At 39.7% G+C, this 24,999-nt stretch overlaps 1 protein-coding gene across 1 annotated transcript in view; it reads right to left on the bottom strand.

The window, feature by feature from the left end:
* The window catches only part of GAD2 (glutamate decarboxylase 2), a 133,117-nt gene extending 109,225 nt beyond the window's left edge, over positions 1-23,892 (bottom strand). The window contains exons 1-4 of the mRNA XM_073629789.1: positions 23,437-23,892; positions 22,484-22,543; positions 22,152-22,298; positions 21,223-21,456 (exon numbers count right to left, since the gene is read on the bottom strand). Of these exons, the coding sequence (XP_073485890.1) occupies positions 21,223-21,456; positions 22,152-22,298; positions 22,484-22,543; positions 23,437-23,512 (517 nt within the window). The 5' untranslated portion in view covers positions 23,513-23,892. The remainder of the gene's footprint in view (positions 1-21,222; positions 21,457-22,151; positions 22,299-22,483; positions 22,544-23,436) is intronic.
* Between the last annotated feature and the right edge of the window lie 1,107 nt (positions 23,893-24,999).

Raw genomic sequence — 24,999 nt, 5'->3', positions numbered from 1 at the left:
TATTACTAGTCAAACATTCGAATTCTACTATAGCTTGTGGGCGGAGAATTTGACCGGAAATGTACGATCACGGCGTCGTACAGTTTAGCTGCTTCGTCGAATCTCCTTAGAACATCCGACAGACACCATAAGCCTTCAATTGATAGATTTGACCTTAATCAATTTTTCATACGAATGCATTTTTTAACAAAACTAAATAAATAAAAGCGAGTTTCGGGAGTAACTAAATAAATTTATTTTTCGGACAAAACCGAAATTATGAAATAAAATATTTCAGTGTGCACATATCTACTGTTTACTCTAAGGTCCATTAAAGAGAACACATGATTTGAGGTTAGAAGAAAGGAAGTGTAACCTTCACATGTCTGATGAAGGGGTCCTGTGTGGCTCAGAAATGTTGCACTTGCTCTTGTGATGTGACCTCTCTGCAATAAAAACCTTTGGACGATATTTGAGGATCACACACATCGGTTGGACTGGATGGACTAGTGCCTTTAATCAACCGTATAAACTATAGTAACGGTCACATTTTTAGAGTTCCTGAAATTACAGGTCAGTAAGCACGCCTTGGTACTGGTTGTAAGAGGGCACTGGCTGTAAACAGACACAGATACTGGCTGGCACTGGCTGTTACCAAGCACTGGTATCTTCTGTAATCAGGATCTGGTACCAGCAGCTGTAATCAGGCAATGGGTACCGGCTGTGATCTGGCACTGGTACCACCTTAATCAGGCACTGATACTGGCTGTAATCAGACACTGGTACTGGTTGCAATAAAGCACTGGTACTGGCTGTAATCATAGGGTTGCCATCTTTTCTTCAAGTCAAACCCGAACACTTTAGCGGAGCACAGCAATCTTTTTTATAGTATAAACTATACATATATAACATGAAATTAAATAACATTTCTAATCAAATGAAGGTAATCACAAGAGTCTCCATTTTCATCAGAGTCCACAGAGTTCCCCTTTTACATCTGAACTCACGGAATTCCCATACACTGTAAGGGGGGGGGGGGACTCTGCAGACTCTGATGTAAGGGAGGACTCTGGGGACTCTAACATAAGGGATGCTCTGGGAACCCTGATCTAAGGGGGAACATTGAGAACTCTGATGCACGGAGAGGACTCTGTTGTAAGGAGGAACACTGTGGCCTCTGGTGGAAAGGGGAACTCTGATGTAAGGGGTGCTCTGAGAACCCTGATTTACCTTAGTGTACTCACTCGGAGGCAGGAGAGAGAAGGAGAGAGACTTCAGTCACAGACAGGGATGGATGGTGACCTCACTCAACCCTTGGCAGTCAGCACCTCACATCCAGATGTAGCTGAGGCTGCTGGACTTTAAATTTCTGGCCCCCACTTTCCTTTTCTGAGACACAGCGCCAGGGATTGAAGAGTTGGGCGCACTCACAGAGGGGTAGGGGCGGGAGGAAGAGGAACATATCAAGCCCTCTCTCCTTTTCCGTATGTGTGGGGGGGAGGGGTAATTGTTAGTGCTGGCTTTTGGGCAGTGTGAAAGAGAGCGTAACAGACACTCTCAGCTTACACAACTGCAGCCAGCAATCCTGCTGGGATACCATAGTCTGGTCTGAATAATGTGTCCGGATTTCAGGCGGTCTGAAACTTGAGCACTTGATTCCAAACCCGAACTGTCCGGGTGAATCCCGGGCAGGTGGCAAGTTGGCAACCCTATGGCATCAGTGCTGGCTTTAATCAGGTCTTGGTACTGGCTTTATTCAGATACTCGTGCTGTCATTGGATACGGGTACTAGCTGTAATCGGGCACTAATACTGGCTGTAATCAGGTACTGGTTCTAACTGTAATCAGGCACAGTTACTGGCTGTAATCAAGCGCTGGTAGTGGCTGTAATCTGGTACTGATACTGATTGTAATTAGGCACTGGTACTCGCTTTAGTCAGGTACTAGTTGTAATCAGGTACTGGTACTGTTGTAACCAGGCACTGGTAGTGGCTGTAATTAGGTATACAAACCTACCAGATCGTGCTGCACCCAGAATGAATAAATAAAAAAATAATAAGAAGAAAACCAAATAAGTGAAAAAATAGATAATTAGGCTGCTACATTTCACATTTATAATTATATAATATAATTTGAAATTATATAAAATCATGCATTAAAAACTATTTTTAATGTCCAAATAACCAAACAGTCCATGAACCCAGAAACACATACAATAGATTCCTCCTTCCACCATTGTGTGAATAATCTCCTTTGAGGATTATCGCTGGGTGTTTTATCAAAGTCTGATTATTCACACAATAATAGGAATCTATTGCCTGCATTTCTGCCGCTTTTTATGGATTGTTTGGTTATTTGGACACTTTGAAATTGATTTTATGCATGAATTTCGCATTTTTATTTTGTTATTTTGTATATTTATAAATTTTTGTGGTTGCTAGTTAACCACCTCAAGTCTGGACACTTTCACCCCTTTCTTGTTCCGGCAAATTTTCAGCTTTCAACACTCTCACAATTTGAATGACAATTACTCAGGCATGCAACACTGTACCCAAATACAATTTTATCATTTTTTTTAATCATTTTTTTTAAAGACAGATAGAGCTTTCTTTTGGTGGAAAAAAGACTGAATATTTTGAAAAAAAAATGTTTTTCTTAGTTTTTGCTAAAAATATTAAAATATTTTTGTAATTCATTATTTTTTTTTCATAAGCGTAGGGCAAATTGTATCCAGCTATATTTCTTTGGTAAAAGTTACCTAAATCAATGTAAATTATTTAGTCTGTGTGAAAGTTATAGAGTCTACAAACTATGGTGTATGTATTTGAAAATTGATTAGTCCTGATATACTGACTTTCTCAAGGTCTTAAAAGGCCAGGGTAGTACAAATACCCCCCAAATTACCCCTTTTTGAAAAGTAAATAACCCAAAGTATTTAATAGGATTTTTTTGAAGTTGTCATTTTTTGTCACAATTTATATGGAAAAAAAAAATTCCACAAATTTGTCATTGCAGCAATCAAACTATGTGTGTACAGTGCAATATGATCTACAGTAAGAGCTATCCTGTCTCATGTGCTGTATAGATGAAGCCTTTTCTGACAAGAGGGGAGAGCACAACATAGCACACCTCCTTCTGGCTTTGTAGTGGCTTCCCCTTGTAAGTTGGGGGAGGGGGGAGGGTGGCTGGGAAGTGTAATGGGGATTTGGGGAGGGGGGATATGTGCTAGAAGGAAGAATGGGGGGGGGGGGGTATGTGCTAGAAGGAAGGAGTGCGGGGGATGTTTCTGCTAGGAGGGGGTGAGGAATTTGGGTAGGGAGTAAGAATTTGTACTGGGAAGTTTAATTTAGGAGGGGTTGTGCTAGGAGGGATTTGTGGGCATTCGCCCTAGGAGGGGGATTGAAGAAAGAAGACTTGTGCTGGGAGGGAAGATGGGATGAGGGGTTGTACCAGGTGGGGGTGGGGGAATTTGGGCTAACAGGAGGGATGGGGGGGGGGGATTTGTGCTGGCAGGGGGGATTTGGGGGAAAAGATTTGTGCTAGGATAGAAAGTTTGAGAAGAAAGAGGATGTGTGCTAGGCGGGTGATTTTTTGGCGGTCAGGGAGATTTGTGCTAGGAGGGGGAATTGACGTGGGATTTGAGCTGGACAGGCAAAGATTTGTGCTGGGAGGGGGGATTGAAACTGGGAGTTGGTGGAATATATGCATTATTGTTTGGGGAGAATTTTGGCTTAAAGGTGGAATTTATGTTTTTTATATATGACGGAATATTTGTGTCCACTAATAATGATTTTCATGTATTTTTAGTGTAAATATAATTTTGATAATATCGCGTGGGATGGAGGGGGGTAACAGCAGCCCTGCTCATAGGTCTTATAAAGCAGCAGAACTTGATTATTAAAGTTCTTCCACAGATTAAGCTGGATGACTTCTGGGTATACGCACTGCATGCACCACTGTTTCCTAGCATAGCTCCCAGATCTATATCTTCCAGGATTCCAAATATACACCCCTTTGGGTCACAAATATTAGGGATTTTAAAGCATGTACTAATAAAGTGTGTTACATTAGACCAGAAGGGGCGGATTTTGTCACAAACCCAAAGCATATGGAGCAAATCTCCTGTACATTTATTACATTTGTGACAAAGCGGGTCTGTTCTCTTGCGCATCTTAAACAAACGGAGAAGTGTATAATATATCCTATGAAAGATGCATATGTGATTAAGCATGTCTCTTGCAGAAATAGCGGTGGTAAAGTGTGAAGGAGCTCATCCAGTTGTCATCTGAGAGATCCAATATATCATATGACCAAATAGATCTTAATTTACTCAGATATGCAGGTTTGTCTTGTTGTCAGAGACTATAATAGGAAGAGATCAACTTACAATGTTCAGGCTATAACAGGGCTCGCTCAAGTGTAGAGTTTTGGAGGTAAACATCTCTAATCCCTAGCTGGGATGCAGCTGCATGTTTTGGAGGTATCGAAAATGCCAAGAAGTTGGGATATTAAGTTCTTGTTGAAACTGAGAGAATGATTTAAATACGTCATGGTCATGCAATTGATGGATATAATTCAGACTTTTTTGTGCTCAAAGACAGGAGTAAGGTATTGTAAGAAAATTAGGGAGGATAGGGTTAAACCAATTTAGGTGGTTAGGCGAGACAGATTGGGTGGAATGCAGCCAAATTCCTATATTGCTGCTGTGATCTCACTTCCTGTTAGAGGGTGGCTGTATTCATTCTCCAATTCTCAATAGCTGTAGGAAGGAGGGTTTTGGGTTTCTGGAGAACTGGGCTGAGTCGGTTACCGGCTCTATTGTAGAGACGGACTGCACCTAAATGGGGAGGGTGAAGCTCTGTTGGGGGAGAAAATGGCCAAAAAGTTGGAGTAGCTTTTAAACTAGGTGGCGAGGGAGGGTTCAGAGGAAGCGATAGCCAACTGTGAGTGGAGTTCAGAGGCTACTAATAGAGACACTAGTGGTAATATAATGCCTAAACCCTGTGGGAGTAGGTTGGCAATACATAATCACAGCCTCAAAAAAATCTAATAAGAAAATAATTTGCACTCATACAAAACTGAGAGGCATGTTCAGAAATGCCAGGAGCCTAGCCAACAAAATGGAGGAGTTGGAGCTGCTGTTACATAAGGAGGATTTAGACTTTGTAGGCAGGGGCATTGCTAGGTCTGCAAAAGATCTGGGGCTAGAGCCCATAGCAGTGGTCACCAACCTTTTTGCATGCCCGCGGGGGGGGGGGGGGGATGTTGGGGGAGACCTAAGCAATTTTTCACGGGCGATGGCTGGTGTTGGTGCTTCAATCATCATGGCACCATGGTTGATATGGTGTCAGGGTGATTGAAGTGCATTTTTTCTATTGTTACATTCTAATATATATAATGAAGTGGTTCAACTCACCATACTGCAGAATCAGTGGGAGCCCTGGGCATGTCACTTGCCACATCTCCTGCCACCAGATGCAGCGTGTTATTTGCCACCGTCACCTGCCACTAGATGTGGATTGTCACTTGCCATGTCGCCTGCCACCAGATGTGGATTGTCACTTGCCACTTTCACCTGGCAGCAGATGTGGATTGTCACTTGCCATGTCACCTGCCACTATTTGCAGATTGTCACTTGCCACGTCTCCTACCACCATTTGCAGATTGTCACTTGCCACGTCTCCTGCCACCATTTGCAGATTGTCACTTGCCACATCTCTTGCCACCATTTGCAGATTTTCACTTGCCACATCGCCTGCCACCATTTTCAGATTGTCACTTGCCATGTCTCCTGGCTCAATTTGCAGATTGCCACGTCTCCTGCCACCATTTGCAGATTGTCACTTGCCACGTCACTTGCCAACTGATGTGGATTGTAACTTGCCATGCCAGCCAGTGCCACCAAATGTGCATTGGTGGCAGGCTGACAGCAATGGTCCATTTAGTGAGAGCAGGAGAGCGGTGATGCAGGGCGGGCAGTGAGAGATTATGTCATATCGCTGCTCCCCGCTGCACCTCCGACATTGAAGCAAGGGGGTCTGGCTGCAAAGTGGAGCTCCACGATGACAGGAAGCACGTGACCTCCACTCCACCGTGCTGTGAGAGTGGAAGAGCGCTGATGTGTGACGGGCAGTGAGAGATTATGTCATTTCTCTGCTGCTCGCCATACCTCGCTCCAAAATTGAAGAGGCCCGGCTGTGAAGAGCGCTGATGTGGAGCGGGCAGAGAGAGATGTCATCTCTGCTCGTCTGCCCACTCGCTTCTCTCCTCTCCTCCAGCCTCTCTTGTGCAGCCAGCCTGCCCGCCGCAGCAGCCGCAACCCACTGGTTAGGCAGGGACCCTGTAGCAAGAGACTCGGGGCTATGGGCCCCATATTCGGGGCTATAGTCCCAATAGCCACCCCCTAGCAACGTCCCTGTTTGTAGGTATATCAGAAACTTGGTTTGACAGCTCACATGATTGGTCAGCATCTATCCAGGGGTATTCATTATATTGAAGGGACAGGGAGAGTAGAAGAGGAGGAGGGGTTTGCCTGTGTATCAAAAATTATTTGTTAGTGAACATGAGGGACGACATTGCAAATAGCAAAAGAGAGGAGGTGAAGTTCTTGTGGGTGACGCTCCAAAGAGAAGAGACATGTGTGAAATTAATAGTGGAGGTATGCTACAGCCCCCCTAATCTGATGGATGAGGAGGAGTTGGGCCTGCTATCACAGTTTGAAATGGCAGCGAGGAAGGGCAACATCATCACAATGGGGAACTTCAACTATCCAGATATTCACTGGGTGGAGGGGACAGCTCACTCTTTAAATGCTTGTCATTTCGTAAATGTCTTACAGAACAACTTCATGTTCCCGTTGGTGAATGCCCCAATTCTAAAGAATGCTTTGCTAGGTCTAATAACTACAGGTAAGACAGATCTGGTCACAGATGTGGAGATATGGGACAATTTGGGATCCAGTGATCACAGGATAATTCAGCATAAATCATAGGAAAAGAGGGCATAAGGGTAGTACGAAAACACCAAACTTCAAAAGAGCCAATTTTTATAGACTACGCTCAATACTACAAGGTATTAAATGGGATCTAACCCTAGATACACGGAACACTGAGGGAAAAATGGGAGTGCTTTAGGAACATATTAAATAAAGGTATCACTAAGTGTATTCCAAGGGTTAATAAATATAAGTGAGCGAAGGATAAACCTGTGTGGCTAGACACTAATGTAAAAAAAGACATACTAAAGAGAAAAAATGGCCTTCAAGAAATATAAGGTCGAGGGATCATTTTCAGCATTTCAGCACTACAAGGAATGCAAAAAGAAATGTAAAAATGCAACCAGGGCGACTAAAATAGACTACAAAAGGCACATATTGGAGGAGAGCAAAAAAAAATCCCAAGAAATGTTTAAATATATCAACAGTAAAAAGGCGAGATCAGAGCATATTGGCTCCATAAAGGATGATGATGGGAAGTTGATTACAAATGACAAGAAGAAGGCAACTGTACTAAATGCTTTCTTCTCCTCAGTTTTTACACAGGAAAAGGAGGGGTATAGCAATGACTGTATTGTTAGTAACATGTCACAGGATGTAACCTTGTGGCTGACAGAAGCCGATGTCCAGAAAAGACTAGAAAAACTTAACACAAATAAATCACCAGGACCGGATGGCTTACGCCCAAGAGTCCTTAAAGAACTCAGTCAGGTTATAGCCAGACTGCTATTCCTCTTTTTTATTGACAGTATAATGACAGGAATGGTACCAGCTGATTGGCGAAGGGCCAACGTGGTACCGATATTCAAAAAAAGGGCCAAAACATTTACCTGGGAACTACAGACCAGTCAGTCTAACATCAGTAGTATGTAAACTATTGGAAGGGATGATAAGGCACTATATGCAGGAATTTGTTGATGAAAACAGTATCATTAGTAGTAATCAGCATGGGCTTATGAAAGGTTGTTTTTGCCAAACCTATTCTATTGACATTCTTTGAGGAAGCAAGCTGCCGCCTAGATATGAGAAGACCGGTGGGTGGTGTATCTTGATTTTGCAAAAGCATTTGATACAGTTCCCCATAGATGCCTAATTCACAAACTAAGGTCTGTAGGCATGGACCATAGGGTTTGTACATGGATAGAAAACTGGTTACAGAGTGGTGGTAAATAGCGAATACTCAGATTGGTCTGGAGTGGTACCCTAAGGCTCTGTTCTGGGACCAATTCTGTTTAATTTTTTCATAAATGATATAGAGGTTGGTATAAAAAGTTTATTCTCAGTGTTTGCTGATGAGGCAAAGCTAAGTAGGGTAATAACTTCACAGCAAGATATAGAAACTTTACAAGAAGACCTCAATAAGATAATGGGGTGGGCAACTTGGAATGAGGTTAATTGCGGAAAAATGTACTTGCTAGGGGGAAAAACCCTGGGGGAATCCAGGATCGAGAAAGATCTGGGAATCCTAGTAGATCACAGTCTCAGGAATGGTTAGCAATGCCAAGCTGCAGCAAGCAAAGCTAGCAGACTAATAGCAACATAAAAGGGAATTTACCCCAGAGATAAAATTATAATCCTGCCAATTTATAAAACTCTGGTTCGGCCACATCTGGAGTATTCCATCCAATTCTGGTCACCAATCCTCAGGAGGGCGGTACAGGAACTGGCGAGAGTTCAGAGAAGCGCAACACGGTTTTTAAAGGGACTGGAGGACCTCAGTTACGAAGAACGACTACAAGCACTAAACCTATTTAGAATAGAAGCTTGAGGAGAGACATGGTAGCGATAAAAAATACCTCAATGGTGATACTTATATAGGGAATAAACTATTCAGTCTCAGGGAGTGTAAGAAGACACAGGGCCACTCGATTTTTCATGTCAGGGCGGTAAAGATGTGGAATTCACTTCCACAATCAGTGTTGTCAGCAGGCAGTATTGATAATGAAAAAAACTCTTGGACGTGTATCTTTGTAAACACAATATACAGGGATATGGGAAATGATTATGAACACATACACCTACACAGGTTGAACTAAATGGACTGGTGTCTTTATTCAACCTTACCAACTATGTAACTATGTTTGGGAGCTCACGGAGGATGTTACAAGGAGGCAGAAAAACACAGTAAGTAACAATTTCATGAAAAATAGATTATAGAGCCATTAGGTAGTGTTTGGGTTTAGATTATTTTTGGAGAATGAGGATATTGTTTAGTGTCACTTAAAGTGGTTAAAACGTGAGGTCTGGTGACAGAGTCTCCTTCATGCCGAATATGTATCCCACCTACAAAGAGCACCCCTGAGTGGTGGCTAGGAAAATTTGTTCACAGCGAAAATAAATGCAAAGGCATGATGAGGACATAGTTATTCTTTATTGAAAGTGATTCTTTAAATCAAAATCCAATGCAGTATTTGCTCCTATTTTTTAAGATTCAGTCCTGCACTTCCAAGCAATTTAGGCACTTTTTCCTGTTAAATTTTCATTCTATCGGTAAAAAGCTGCTGGCCATAACCTTAATAAATTTGTTGAGGCTTTTTGCTTATCCTTTTAGATTGTAAGCTCTCGTGTACAGGGCTCCCATGACCCTCCTGTATCGAACTGTATTGAAACTGTTCTGTAAAGTGCTTTGCAAATCCTGAATAATAAAAATAATAATCAAAATGTTGTAACAGTACCACAATTTGCAAAAATGTGATTTTATCTTATTTTATGGGGACAGACTCCCTTTAATTGCTTTTTTAAAATGTGACTATAGTATTAAGTTCCCTCTAAGTAGTTGATCAAAGTAACTCAGGAAATGAAGCTGCCAGCGATTATACTGTCAGTAGACGGGGGGAAATGAAAAAGAAGACAAACCTATACTAAAAGGTACCAAAAGAAAAATGGAGGCTGCCATGCCTGTCTTCCCTCTGAAAATGCTAGTTGCCTGGCTGTCTCTGCCCTCAATATTTCTGAGTAATGGGAAATCAGCATGTATCTAGTGAGGTCAGAGGAAAGGCAGAACTCCTGCTTTTCATACTTGTTCCAGGCCAGAGACTCAGAAAAATGGCGCATGAACAAAACAGCCAGAAAATCAGCATTTTCTTAAGGACTGTTCAGTAATGGCACATGGCAGCTTATATATTCCCTTAGCACAGGCTTACTGCAAAGAGAGGTATGTGTAAGGAATGCTTTGTGTTCAGCCCTATTGTCTGGACTGAAATTGGCAATCATATAGCCCCTGAGGAGAATGCAGAAGAGTGCCAAAATGTCTCAATGTCTGAACATAGTTTTATAACATTTTTCATTTATGTGCTAATTTGCAAGGGCACAAGAAGGATCATAAGCCAGTGAGTTTTGAGTTATCTCCCATGCTTTGGCTGCTTAAGTATATATATATATATATATATATGTATGTGTATATATATATATATATATATATATATATATATATATATATATATATATATATATATATATATATATACACAGTGCCTTGAAAAAATATTCACACCCCTTAAAATTTTGCAGATTTTGTCATGTTACAACCAAAAACGTAAATGTTTTTTATTGGGATTTTATGTGACACAACACAAAGTGGCTCATAATTGTGAAGTGGAAGGAAAATTGTAAATGGTTTTCCAAATTTTTTACCAATAAATATCTGAAAAGTGTGGCGTGCATTTGTATTTAGCCCCCTTTACTCTGATACACCTAACTAAAATCTAGTGGAACCAATTGCCTTCAGAAGTCACCTAATTAGTAAATAGAGTCCACCTGTGTGTAATTTAATCTCAGTATAAATACAGCTGTTCTGTGAAGCCCTCAGCAGTTTGTTAGAAAACCTTAGTGAACAAACTGCATCATGAAGGCCAAGGAACACACCAAAAGCAGGGTTAGGTTATCAAAATAAAATCCCAATCTTTGAACATTTCACAAAGCACTGTTTAATTCACCATCCGAAAATGGAAAAGGTATGGCACAACTGCAAACCTACCAAGACACGACCGTCCACCTAAACTGACAGGCCGGGAAAGGAGAGCATTAATCCGAGAAGCAGCCAAGAGGCCCATGGTAACTCTGGAGGAGCTGCAGAGATCTACAGCTCAGATGGGAGAATCTGTCCACAAGACAACTATTAGTTGTGCACTTCACAAATCTGGCCTTTATGGAAGAGTGGCAAGAAGAAAGCCATTGTTGAAATAGTGGCAAGAAGAAAGCCATTGTTGATAGAAAGCCAAAAGAAGTCCAGTTTGCGAGAAGCCATGTCGGGGACACGGTAAACATGTGGAAGACGGTGTTCTGGTCAGATGAGCCCAAAATTGAACTTTTTGGCCTAAAAGCAAACTGCTATGTGTGGCGGAAAACTAACATTGCACATCACCCTGAACACATTGTGGTGGCAGCATCATAGGGATGCTTTTCTTCAGCTGGGACAGGGAAGCTGGTCAGAGTTTATGGGAAGATGGATGGAGCCAAATACAGGACAATCTTAGAAGAAAAGCTGTTAGAGTCTACAAAAGACTTGAGACTGGGGCGGAGGTTCACCTTCCAGCAGGACAACGACCTTAAACATACAGCCAGTGCTACAATGGAATGGTTTAGAGGTGAATATAATTATTATTTCACATAAAAGGTGTAGGAAACAATATAAGGTATACAATCAAAGTTCACGGTTATGACATTAATATGTTGGCTCTAAAACAGACTAGGACTAAAATATTCAATCGTACAAAAGAAATTTTAAAGCAAGAATAGACCATAGCAGTTCAGCATGTAGACATGTTAGATACAAGAGACCAAGAGGGGGCAGTAAAATAAAAAAGAAAATAGTAGTCATAACTTAATATAACAGCAGGAACGAAAAAGAAGGAGTAGGGGGAGAAAGGAAAGTGAAAGAGGAGGTAAGCGTCCCAGAGAGATTCCGGGATGAGAAGGAGAAAGAGAGATGGAAAAGTCTTGAGCCTTCCTCGTGACCGTGCAAGTGTACATTTAGTATAGGGAAGAGAAAAAATTATAATTTATAATTTACCACTCACAACTTACAACAGAGCTTTAAGGATACAATGGAATGGTTTAGAATTAGATCAAAGCATACTCATGTGTTGGAATGGCCCAGTCAAAGTCCAGACCTAAATCTAATTGAGAATCTGTGGCAATACTTGAAAATTGCTGCTCACAGACGCTCTCCATCCAATCTGACAGGGGTTGAGCTATTTTGCAAAGAAGAATGGGCAAAAATGTCACTCTCTAGATGTGCAAAGCTGGTAGAGGTGTCCCCAAAAAGACTTGCAGCTGTAATTGCAGTAAAAGGTGGTTCTACAAAGTATTGACTCAGGGGGGCTGACTACAAATACACGCCACACTTTTCACATATTTATTTGTAAAATATTTTGAAAACCAATTAATCATTTTCCTTCCACTTCACAATTATGTGCCACTTTGTGTTGTCTATCACATAAAATCCCATGACAAAATGTGGAAAATTTCAAGGGGTATGAATACTTTTTCAAGGCACTGTAGTCATCAAAAAATGTTAACACAAGTTCTAAATCTTAATTCATTGATCAAAAACATAAAAGCATTTGGGCTCAAGTTCAACTTTATTTAAAAATGTATCTATTTTATTGCAGAAAGCATTCTGTTCAGCTGTGGCTGTCTTCCCATTTGCTGTATATTAGAGATCAGGGAACAGGGAGTCCGTATATATTTTTTGGTATTTCATTGCAGTTCTCTTATCGCATCATTTTTCCATGCAAGCAATGCTCATTAAATTTGCATAAGGCCTCATGTTTTAAAAGTGTCTTCTCTTAATAAAGATGATAAAGTTTAAAAAAAAAAAGTGTCTTCTCGCCAATGTAGCGCCCTCCTAGGTAGGTGCTAGTGTAAGTGTCAGGGCTTTTTTTCTGCCGGAACTTTCTGGAACTGAATCCCGGCACCTCTGCCAGGGAGCATGACTTTTTTATTTATTTTTTTTTTTTACAGTTGGTTTATGCTGCTGTCAGCCGGCGGAGTGAGCTGACAACCGCATAGGCCGACACAGCTCCTATATAGTTCCAGCTGCAGCCTTAAGAGGGGGGAGGGCGGAGTGATATCAGCTGCACTCCGCCTCTCCCTGTAGCAGAGCGGATGTTCCTTTTGTTAGGAAGAGTTGCCGTGTGGTGTGGTGTCCTGTCCCGAGACTCCTATCTGCCAGACCAAGACTGCTTTTGATAATTGTTTAACTGTCATTGTTGTCTTGCTTTTTAGATATGTGTCTATTAATGCTGCTGCCAGGATATATATATGTGGACTGTCTCTAGCTGGATATATATATATATATATATATATATATATATATGGGCTGTCTCTATATATGTGGGCTGTTTCTTGTTGTGTATATATATGTGGGCTGTCTCTTGCATGATATATATGTGGACTGTCTCTTGCTGGATATATATATATATATATATATATATATATATATATATATATATATATATATATATATATATATATATGTGGGCTGTCTCTATATATGTGGGCTGTCTTTTGTTGTGTATATATATGTGGGCTGTCTGTTGCTGGAGATATAGATATGTGGGCTGTCTCTTGTTGTATATATATGTGGACTGTATATATATATATGTGGACTGTCTATATATATATATTTGTGGGCTGTCTCTTGTTGTGTGTGTATATATATATATATATGTGTGTGTGTGTGTGTGGGCTGTCTCTTGTTTATATATATATATATATATATCTGTGGGCTGTCTCTTGCTGAATATGGGGATATCTGAAAGTGCCTCTGAGATTACTTTGGTTACTGGATATTTCTAATGTTTTGTACATTTTACTTCTTTGCTTTTTATTAACAAATTCCATACAGAAATCTGTTATATGTCCCCCTAAATATACTTGGTTTCCTGTTCTCTAAAGGGGCGGTGCTAAGTGTGTAGAGGTGGAGACAAGGTGCGGTTCTAGGGGAGGAGACAGGTGTGACCTAGGGGAGGGGGGGGTGAGTTCCTGCACCTTTTCTCTGAGAAAAAAAGCCCTGGTAAGTGTATATCGTTTTTGTTTTCTCTGCTTAACAGGAAGACAGCTAGGCAAATCTATGTGCTGTCTGCCTAACAGAGAACTATGATTGTTTGATAGAATCTGCTCAGTGTGCTCTGGTGTGGCTCATGCTGTCTTGATTTCTACACTGATCCAATAGCAAGGAGGCATATTGGACAGTGGGTGGAAACCTGGCAGATGAGAGCATGAATGTCCATACAGCCCTGGTCAATTAGAAGGGGATGTCCCAAGGAATGCTGGGTACCTGTGTATATATATATATGTAAAAGCACATTGGCTCCTAGTCCAGTCCCATCCAGCCCCCTCCCCAGGTGGAGAGGGGTTGCTGTCTCTCCCCAGCACAGGCTGCCATGAGGGCCAGAGATACTGAAGCTACAACCCATGGTTCTCGTGCATGCTGACAGAGAGAGAATGTCCACGGATCCTGTCTGGTGTCACTGATTTAGAGTGTCGCTTGGAAGTTGGAAGGAGGCTACCAGCTGTCCCTGGACATTGTGTGAGTACAGACCCCTGAAGGGATCATTGAGTCTGTGTGTGTTGGTCCTATAAGTCAGCATAGCTAAAGGGGACACTGGCTAGTGGCTTGAAGAAGCAAAGCCCGGCAAATTATCTCTGCTTAAAAAGGGACTTGTTTCACCATATACAGTCTTCTGCATACTGCTACTGACAGTCTGCTACACAGTTCTATTAAGAAGTGGTCATCGCTGTGAATAGTTAATTTGGAGTATCCTACTAATTCCCTTCTCCTATCCAAGTTCCAAATACAACATAAAAAACAATCCCCTAGACTGGTTATTGGAGACAAAGCCTGGAGGGCCTTACAAGAAGTGAAATAGGAAAATTTAACACGGTTGCATCCTCTGAGACACCACCAGGAGCTTCAAGGCTGCAAAATAAAAAGAAAGGACAGGGCCGTTTATGCTAGAAGGGTCCTCAAAGGTGCTGTAATTCTTAGGGTCATCCAAGGTGAGAACTAGAGCAGCACTTGGAAGAGTAGAAGCAGGCTCTTGGGAACAAAAGATGTGCAAGAAATCGCTTCTAAGTGCAGTAATCCAGCAATTTTATTGGAACAAAATTGTTAGTAGAACAGGCTCATCAATAGCTTTTGGTGCTCCTGGCATGTTATTCCATGTCTCTGTGCTGACCAGAAGCTATAGGAGAGGAAGGTCTGTGGGAGCAAGATGGCCTCCGCACTTCCCAGAACCACTGTGGAGCGCACGTGGGCCGCATGGAAAGCAAGCACCGGAAATGACTTCAGGATGGAGGCGGTGATGCGTTTAAGAGCATGCTCAGAAGCACCTTTTTCAAAACCAGAGCCCCAGAGAGGCCAGCTTTTAAAGGGAGGGGGGGTGGGGGGGTGGTGGAATATCCCAAATGACAAATAGATTGAGGCAGGGAAGGGGCGGCAAAGTATGAAGACTGGACTATGCTGTTCTCAGCATGCTCTGAAATGGGTCACCGCCCCCATCCTGAAGTCACTTCTGATGCTTGCGTTCCACACAGTCCACATGTGCTCCACAGTGGTTCCGGAAGAGTGGTGGCCATCTTGCTTACATGGACCTTCCTCTCCTGAAGCTGCTGGTTGGCACAGAGACATGGAATAACATGCCAGGAGCACCAAAAGTTATTGATGAGCCTGTTTTACTACACTAGTCTGTAAGTGTTCTTAACCATTTTGTGCCAATAAAATTGCTGGATTACTGGAGCGCCTTCTAAGGCTGCAAAATAGTCAGAGTCCTAGGCTAAATTTGACAGCACCCAGTGGGCTCTCTGAGACTCAGACTTGCTATACATTAATCTTTTTTTTTTTTTTCAACCAGCGGGTTAATAGAAAAAAATGATCCCATTCCTCAATATACACATTTTATTTTGACAGTGGGGAAGGCTCCTGCTGTCAGAATACAATAGCACAGCATGAGACTTCCCTGTCATCAGAATATAATGGTCAGTAATGACAGCTATAGCAGACCTGACAGGCTAGTTGTATACATGTCGATCCATAGATCGACATGTGTACAACCAGCCTGCCCTTACATGGATTGAAATGCGGCCAGTCCCTCCTGAACTGGCCAAATTTTGGTCCATGCATGGCATTCCTTAGTCCCATCTTCTGCAGACATAGACATCTTCAATCATTGGTCTCATTAGTGGGTCTTAATATTATAATTATTATCACTAGAGTACTATATCTTCTTTTTCAGGAGCCATTGTGACTCCATTGTAAGATGTATTATCCTTTCTCAGTGTAACCAATCTTGTGTAGCTTCTATATACTGCAGTACTGCTCTATTAGTATAGCAATACCTGTGTACCTCCATACCCTGCACACTAGCCCACGTTTAATTCCCCAACAGGCATTTAATTTTTTTTCCCACTTAGAGATTATTTGTTAGCATTACAAATAATAGGACACAGACAGTTTACTTAATGCTGCAAACGTTTACTGAAATCAACTCTGGTTGATGCATCTGTAGCTATGTAGCAGATCTTCTTCATGACAGTCTTGAAAACATTCCAAATCTCTGGGAGATGTGTCCTACTATAGGGTAATTTTATTAACTGCTTGCCAACCAGCCACCGCAGATTTTGGCCACTAGGGGTGCACGCGCGGCCACAGTGTGTGCCCAGAGCTGATTCGAGTGCCCGGCGGGTGCGATGACCGCCAGGCTCCCGCGATCGCTCATGACAGAGCGAGAACCGGGATCTGTGTGTGTAAACACACAGATCCTGGTCCTTTCAAGGGAGAGGAGACAGATCGTGTGTTCATACTATGTATGAACACCGATCTCTCTCATCTCCTAGACAGTCCCCTCCCTCCACAGTTAGAAACACACATAGGGAACACAGTTAACCCCTTGATCGCCCCCTAGTGTTAACACCTTCCCTGCCAGTGACATTTACACAGAAAGCAGTGCATTTTTATAGCACTGATTGCTGTATAATTGTCAATGGTTTCAAAAATGCGTCCAATGTGTCCGCCATAATGTTGCAGTCCCAATAAAAATCGCAGATCGCCGCCATTACTAGTAAAAAAATAATAATAATAAAAATGTCAAAAATCTATCCCCTTTTTTGTAGACGCTATAACTTTTGCGCAAACCAATCAATAGACGCTTATTGCGATTTTTTTACCAAAAATATGTAGAAGAATACTTATCGGCCTAAACTTAGGAAAACGTGTTTTTCTTTTTTATAAAAAATGTGGGATATTTATTATAGCAAAAAATAAAAGATATTGTGTTTTTTTTCAAAATTGTCGCTCTTCTTTTGTTTATAGCACAAAAAATAAAAACCACAGAGGCGATCAAATACCACCAAAAGAAAGCTCTATTTGTGGGAAAAAAAGGACGTCAATTTTGTTTCGGTACGGTGTCGCATGACCGCGCAATTGTCAGTTAAAGCAACGCAGTGCTATCGCAAAAAATGGCCTGGTCATTGAGCAGCCAAATCTTCCGGGGCTGAAGCGGTTAAGCAATCACATACCAGGCCTTGATGTCTCCAACAAACAAAGACAGATCTTACAGTTAAAATTCCCTCTGCCAAATTACCTTTAACACCCAGCAACTCTTGCCCTTTCTCCTGACTTATTTTGCTCTATTACATTGGGAGGAATGGGACCAAAATATGTAGGCACCCCTTACAGGCAAAAAGCTCAGAGATAGCAGACCATTGAAACTTAAATTCTACAGATTACCAAATACACAATGGGATTGATTTACTAAAACTGGAGAGTACAAAATCTGGTGCAGCTGTGAATGGTAGCCAATCAGCTTCCAGGTTTTTATGTCAAAGCTCAGTTGAACAAGCTGCAGTTAGAAGCTGATTACACAGCTGCACCAGATTTTGCACTCTCCAGTTTTGGTAAATCAACCCCGTTCTGTTTGTATTATGTTATACAATGATCTGTTTTCCCAGACCTCTATGTGGTCCTTTTTAATTAGCCCATGTATCACTCTCCATCACTTTACCATGCACATTCATATATTATTAATACATGATTGGCATGCCACTTTCAGAAAAAGCCAACTGATAATCAAGTCATCACCCTTTCCAAAATGGCCACACCGTGGCCTTTGACAGAACATGAAAATGCAAAATCTCAAGCACTCTTTTGTTCACCTCAAAGATTCATGCAAGTGCTATAAATTCCCACTGGTATATCCCAAATAATTATTAAATTTGAGCTTGATGTACAAATAAAAGAAAAAATATTTTTTTAGGTATCCTTAAAATGATTGTAAACGATCACCTTGTAAAACAACCCATTTAGTTTAAAGTAGAAATGAAAGGCAAAACATTTTCATAAAGATATATAAAAAAAACATACATAAATACCCTATTTCCTTTTTTTTATAAGTGATCACATTCCCTCTGTTCTCAGCTGCATAAGAGCTGGTGGGAGGAGAAGCAGTAGCACACTGAGTTTCCCAGTGAATGGCTGTGCAGCGGGGGCGTGTCAGGACAAGTCTGATCATTGGAGGAAAACAGGCTGAGTTCCCAGCATAGCTAGAGAACTGACCACAGTATGCTCTCCTGCTTAGTGTGGTCAGTTTTTAATAGGAAAGCAGAGGGACTAGCAGGAACACCAGGGATTTCACATAAAGGAAGCAACACAAAGAGAACAGGATACTTTCTCATACAAGTACATGGTACAGCAGCCACATATCAGAAGTATGAAGTGTTGGGGTAACAAACGCTTTAAGACACTGTGGGGTACATTCATAAATTTTCTTAGAAGATGTACAATCATTCTCAGACCCTGCAGTGCACAGATGGTTTATTAGGAAGATGAATATTTGTGTAGAACAATGCTCCAGTATACCATTTTGAAGGGGCAGTCCACCCAAAACTGATATTTCGGTTGGCTGATGCTACAGGTCTTAACCCCCACTGCCTTATACATGTAAGTACTCTAACAGTAAAATACCCCGCTCAATTTCCGGCCTAGAAGTCTGCTTCCCAGTGGAGTCTCACTCCTCCTGTTGCAGCAGAAGGAGTCTTATTCCTTTTGCTTCGCTCTGTGTAACACATTTTGCTCAGTAATTTCTTAAAAGCAGCAAAAACCCTTATATAGTAGTACCCATAAACTGTATATCATCTCGACTTACTTGGGGGGCATTTATACATGTTTTCATATGTTTTTAGATTCCAAGCTAGAACAGTAAAAAAGTGCCTGCAATTTATAAAGCAGAAAGTCAACTGCAGTTCCAGTTATGACCAGATATGGCGATAAAGGGCCCAATTTATTTCTTCCTTTGTAACTGCTGGGTCTTTTGGATTATAATTTACTCTATGACAGTGTTTCTTAACCTTTTTTTCAGGCATCCTTTAAAATCCTGCACAATCTTGAGGCACCCCATTTTAAATATTTAAAAAAAAATGTTAGTTTTACCTAATGCAGCAGCATCCACAAACGTAGGACACCCAACATATCGGTGATTTATTTTTACATAGCAAATATACCTTTGCACAATGGTACTGAATAGTATTCCAGTGTTTCTCCCCCTCACTCAGTTAACGTGACCTTAGGACTGAAGGAGCACGGCAGGGGAGGGGCAAACAAGAATGCTGTATATCATCATCACGTGACATCATCCTTAATAGCTGATGATGTCACTGGTCGTATGGATGATAGCGGCTGGACCGCACAGTGCCCAAGGTTCTAAAGCTGCACAATAAAAACCTGTGGCTTTGTGTAACTAAAAGGCAGGTTTGATCCACTTGGCAGCTTGTACACAATTTTGGAACAATTTGGGGCAATTTTTAGGCATTTTACTATGGCACCCCTGAAGAACCTAGAGGGCAACCCAGGGTGCTGCGGCACCCTGATTGAAAAAAGGCTGCTCTGTGACGTTACAGATACCTAAGCTACATACGATATAGGATATATTTGCTATTTATTTTAGAACAATATTTCATCTTTTAATCCAGTGATGTCAAAATTATCCTACAAATCTTCAATTTGAAACCATTTATAGGTATATGATGGGAACTAGGAATGAACTTAAAACTGATGATTGACACCATTTATCCAGATATACCTGTATACAAAACATACACAAAAAAAAACAAAAAAAAAAAACACATCACACATGTAAAAAATATACACAGAGAGAACATACACACAATGCTCATGCAACAACACATACATATATATAATAAAAAAAAAAAAATGATACCCAAATGTACATAATAATACATTTGGATGCTATTTCAAAGATCCTTGGTGTGCTATCGACATATCTTTTAACCATTAATACAAGCAACGCATAAATGCTCTTTTGGTTTGGGGGCTAGAAATACGCCAAAAGGGAACTGGTGGCAAGCAATGACATTACAATAAGGACGATGAAGTAGGTCACACATGACAGCTTCTGCCCTAAAGATTAGCCACAGAAACAGTGGTGTCCAAACAGAAACCATACTACCATACTACGCCGAACGAATACATTTCATGAAACAAAGGAGCAACATTCTCAAACAATTTAAGTCTTTCCATGCAAATAAAACCATCTAAACAGGAAGTTGTTAACAAAATAGGACTTTATACAGATGAATTATACACAATATGCTTCATTCATATGTGTAGTGTACAGATAAATAGATAAATAGTGTACAGATAAATAGCTTTTAAGGCGCACACTGTAAAAAAAAAATTAGTGAAACACATTTGACACCGAATTATTCTTGCAACAATAGCGAAGTAAACTGAGCAAGCACCATCGCATTCACCATCGCAATCAAGTCATGTTGGATAATACACATGAACACTATATTATAGCCCTATTATCTAGAGACAATTGCTAATATGCCTAAACTTCTCAACCAAAAAAAAATGCCAAAGTAGCACTAAAATACCATTTTAAAATTCAATAGAAGCAAACAAATAAAGGTAACTAAAGATAAGTAACAATCCTGGTAAAAATTATTTAGAAGAAAAAATATTTATATTATTTGACACAATAAATATTAATTCATTGTTAAAAATATGCTCCAAAGCTAAACCGGAAAAAAAAAATATTTATTGCACATATTTGCTGTGCAATCACTAGCCATATGTATGTATATGTGTATATATATATATACATTCACACACATATGGCTAGTGATTGCACAGCAAATATGTGCAATGAATATGTATAATTTTTCATAACTGATAAATTACCCATACAATATCATGCCATACATATTAAAAAGAAAAGACACTCTACCTGTTTTTACAGCATATTTTAAGGTGGTTTTGCAGTTAAGCAGAATCCCCTCCAAACTTTGTGGCTGGTCAGACAGTTCCCAGTTATATTCCTGAAGAAGCTCATTGGGATAGTGAAAATCAATCACCTTATTTGATCTGTCAAAGGTGTTCACCACATATTTCAATAAAATGTCTATAATTTGTTGTAAGAAACGCATTGTTTCTGCCTCTCCATTTTTTGCAGGAAGAAGGTCTGAAAAAAAGAAAGAGACATTTTTAGAATCATTTATATTTATTCTCGCATTATGAGCAAAATATTCTTTATTTAAAAAAAAAAAAGAATCATAGCAACAAATAATTTCAGAGAATGTTACATATAATTACATAGTTGTGTTTTTATAATTAATCTAGTGTAATGTTGTTACATTTTGTGTTTTAATATGTTGATGCATATTATATATTTTAAAATGAATAGCAAATAATGTACATTTTTTGCTATTTGACTTTTTTTATGTAACATCTAATACTTTATTTAAAGGAATAAAGGAAAAAAAAAATGTGCGTTCATGGTAAATCCTTTAATTCTGGTGATTGTGCAGAACAATTGCCCTAATCAGAGTGTGTCAATTAAATCCTTATCTCTAATCCAGAGGGTTCACTGGGCAAGAAACAATTTTACAATAAAAAATAACATACGACGGACTGCAGAAAAAAGATTACATTATGTGCTTGCACATTCAAGGATACATTTTTAATCTGAAATATATATATATATATATATATATATATATATATATATATATATATATATATATATATATATAAAACTAATATAACTATACAAATAATTAAAGCACCTTTTTCTCATATTTAATTCTGTTTACATTTAATTTTCCATTCTATATTTTAACAAATGAAGAATTTGTTATTTTCCTGTTCAGTACATACCTGTTGAGTATAATAAGGAGAGGTTTAATTCACCCTTGTCACAGCTGCATACCTTCTTGTCATAGCTGCATTCAAATCCTTCACCCGTGCATATATCCTCTTTGTTGGTGGACTCTTTGGATTTTTCCCCCTCTCTATAAAGCATAGCTGGAGAGGGAGATTAATACATGAAGTGAGCTTAAATATGTTTATATCTGTGACAGATATATGATTGTTACATATGCATATAATATAACATAAAATATAGCATACAACAATAACATTTAACAACATAAACTTTATGACATCATAATATTTTAATATTACATAAAAACTGTAATATTGTTACTTACCACATAATTTTGTGCTGATCCCCCCAGTAAATTTTTGAGCAACCTGGCACCATGCTTTTGCTAAAGACAAAAAAAAGAAAACATGGTTGGTTTAAATCTTTCTTTCTTTCTTTCTTTCTTTCTTTCTTTCTTTCTTTCTTTCTTTCTTTCTTTCTTTCTTTCTTTCTTTCTTTCTTTCTTTCTTTCTTTCTTTCTTTCTTTCTTTCTTTCTTTCCTTCCTTCTTTCTTTCTTTCTTTCTTTCTTTCTTTCTTTCTTTCTCTCCTTCTTTATCTTTATTTCTCTCCTTCTTTCACTCATTCTTTCTTTTCCTTTATTTTCCATTTATTTATTTATTTTATCATGCCCTTTAAATCTGTTTTAAATCTATTTTTTAAATATTGTTTTTTAAAATATGTCTTATTTTATTTAATAAATCATTTAAAACAGTTCACGTTCTAGATTTCTAGATCTAAGATATATGAATTTTTTAAATGTATATATATATATATATATATATATATATATATATATATATATATATATATATATATACATATATATAACTAATACTATTTAAGTATTTTGCAGTTACCTGTGTAGATAGGTGTAGGTATATAATTGATTGTGTTTGAACTGTTGGATCTGTATGAACATTATCGTTAAATCTGTTTCAAATCAAATTTTTAATGATTTTTAAAAAAATATGTTTTATTTTATTTAGTGAACAATTAAAAAAAAATCACTTTCTAGATCTAAGATATATGATTTTTTTAAAATGTATTTATAACATGTGAATCAGCCTTTTGCAGTAAGTTACCTGCGTAGAAATATAAAAAATAACAAAATATATTCTCCTACACTACACTGAGAGCAAAAAGTGTGTTTTAATTGGATCTGTATAATGCTGAATTCTTGTCTCTGAGCCAGCGAGATCAGCTGAATAATTAAGAGAAATCAGATCCAGCCTACTCACCTGTGCCTAGGTTGTCTGGTTCACTGTTCCCTTCTTCTGCCCCAAAGGACCAAAATCCAGAGCCAGGAGATGCCATCCCAACCCTGGAGAGTACAGACAGAAGTGGGATGGCAGCTGATATTAGTGATGCTGTTGAATCCCTAGGACAGGCGCATAGAAATAAACAGCCAAATAAAGATGAGTGCCTATCGGAGGGGGAATAACTGCCAGGGGGACTGAAGTGTGTGCGGAGAGTGAAGGGGAGCCAGCACTGAGCGGTGTAGTCAGTGGAGCAATCAATGAGAAGGCGAGCTGTGTCAGTCTGCACAGAGCAGCCTGTGTAGAGTCCTCTGTATGGAGCTGTCTGTGGTGCTGAACCCGCCTGGTAGAGCACTGTACTCCTCTAAGTGACTCAGATCTCTCTCCTCTACGCGTCAGACCCTTCTAAGAGTCCAGACATGACAAGCCCCCCTCCCTGAACACTTTCAGCCACCTATTGGTTAACAACGCTGTCTTTTGTAATAGTCGTTTTATGGGACAAAATACAAGAGAAGGCTCAAAGATGACGCTGCAGGACCTCATTCTGACGTTATTCCAAAGACAAAAAAAAAAAAAAAAGAAGGGACCTTTGTCTAAAGATTGGCAAAACCATCGAACTATGACTATATACGCATGTTACGCAGATTATGCATAGTCCATTTCCTTGAGGGAAAATCCATAGACTAAAAACACAACCCTGGTATATAAAGCACACAAAAACCATATTTATAAATGCAATCACATAATCACATACAGGGTTGCCAAATGGTCTAATTTTCTTCCAATTATTATCGAGTACCCGCTCTTCACATGGTGTAACTATATCATTATACAGTGGTCCTGGTTTTGTAACCTCAACTACAAAGAAAATTACAAATATCATAAAGGCATGCATATTTCAGAGCTGATCGAACCATGTGAATTTTTATCATACACAGAAGATTTGATCATTTTTGCTTTTATACTGTGAGCCCTGGTTCACACTGATGCTATTTCAGATGTGAATCAGATTGTACTGAATGGCATGACAAGGGAAATAACATTGGTTCCTATGGAGCATGCAGTGCAGCTGCAATACGACTTTGGGAAAGCGTCCTGAGCTTTTTTGATGCAATACATATTTTTGAGCAACCTGGCACCATGCTTTTTTTCTTGAAAAAAAAAGATTAAATTGTTTCTTTCTCTCTCTCTCTCTCTCTCTCTCTCTCTCTCTCTCTCTCTCTCTCTCTCTCTCTCGTTCTTGTTCAATATTTTTATTGAAGTTTACAGGGAGAACAGAAAAAAAAAGGGAAGGAGGGAACAATGTCAACCATACAATAGGACATAGTGAGTGGGGTCATATGTGTGGGTATAAATGGCAAAACAGTAATAACAAACCTGTGCAGATAATGTAATACATTTTAATAGTTGAGTTCAAGGTCAGGAGGATCGTCTGACACCCTTGGACACCCCGTCTAGGAACAAGCTGTGTCGTGAGTGGGAGATCATTCAGCTAACCTTTAATCTATTGTTCAAACATTTTAGTAGGAAAAGGGATTTGGTATA

Source organism: Aquarana catesbeiana, linkage group LG05 (assembly GCF_042186555.1).
Source record: "Aquarana catesbeiana isolate 2022-GZ linkage group LG05, ASM4218655v1, whole genome shotgun sequence".
NCBI classification, from domain to species: domain Eukaryota; kingdom Metazoa; phylum Chordata; class Amphibia; order Anura; family Ranidae; genus Aquarana; species Aquarana catesbeiana.
Note: the sequence above shows the minus strand (reverse complement) of the source record. Positions and strands in the feature narration are given on the sequence as shown.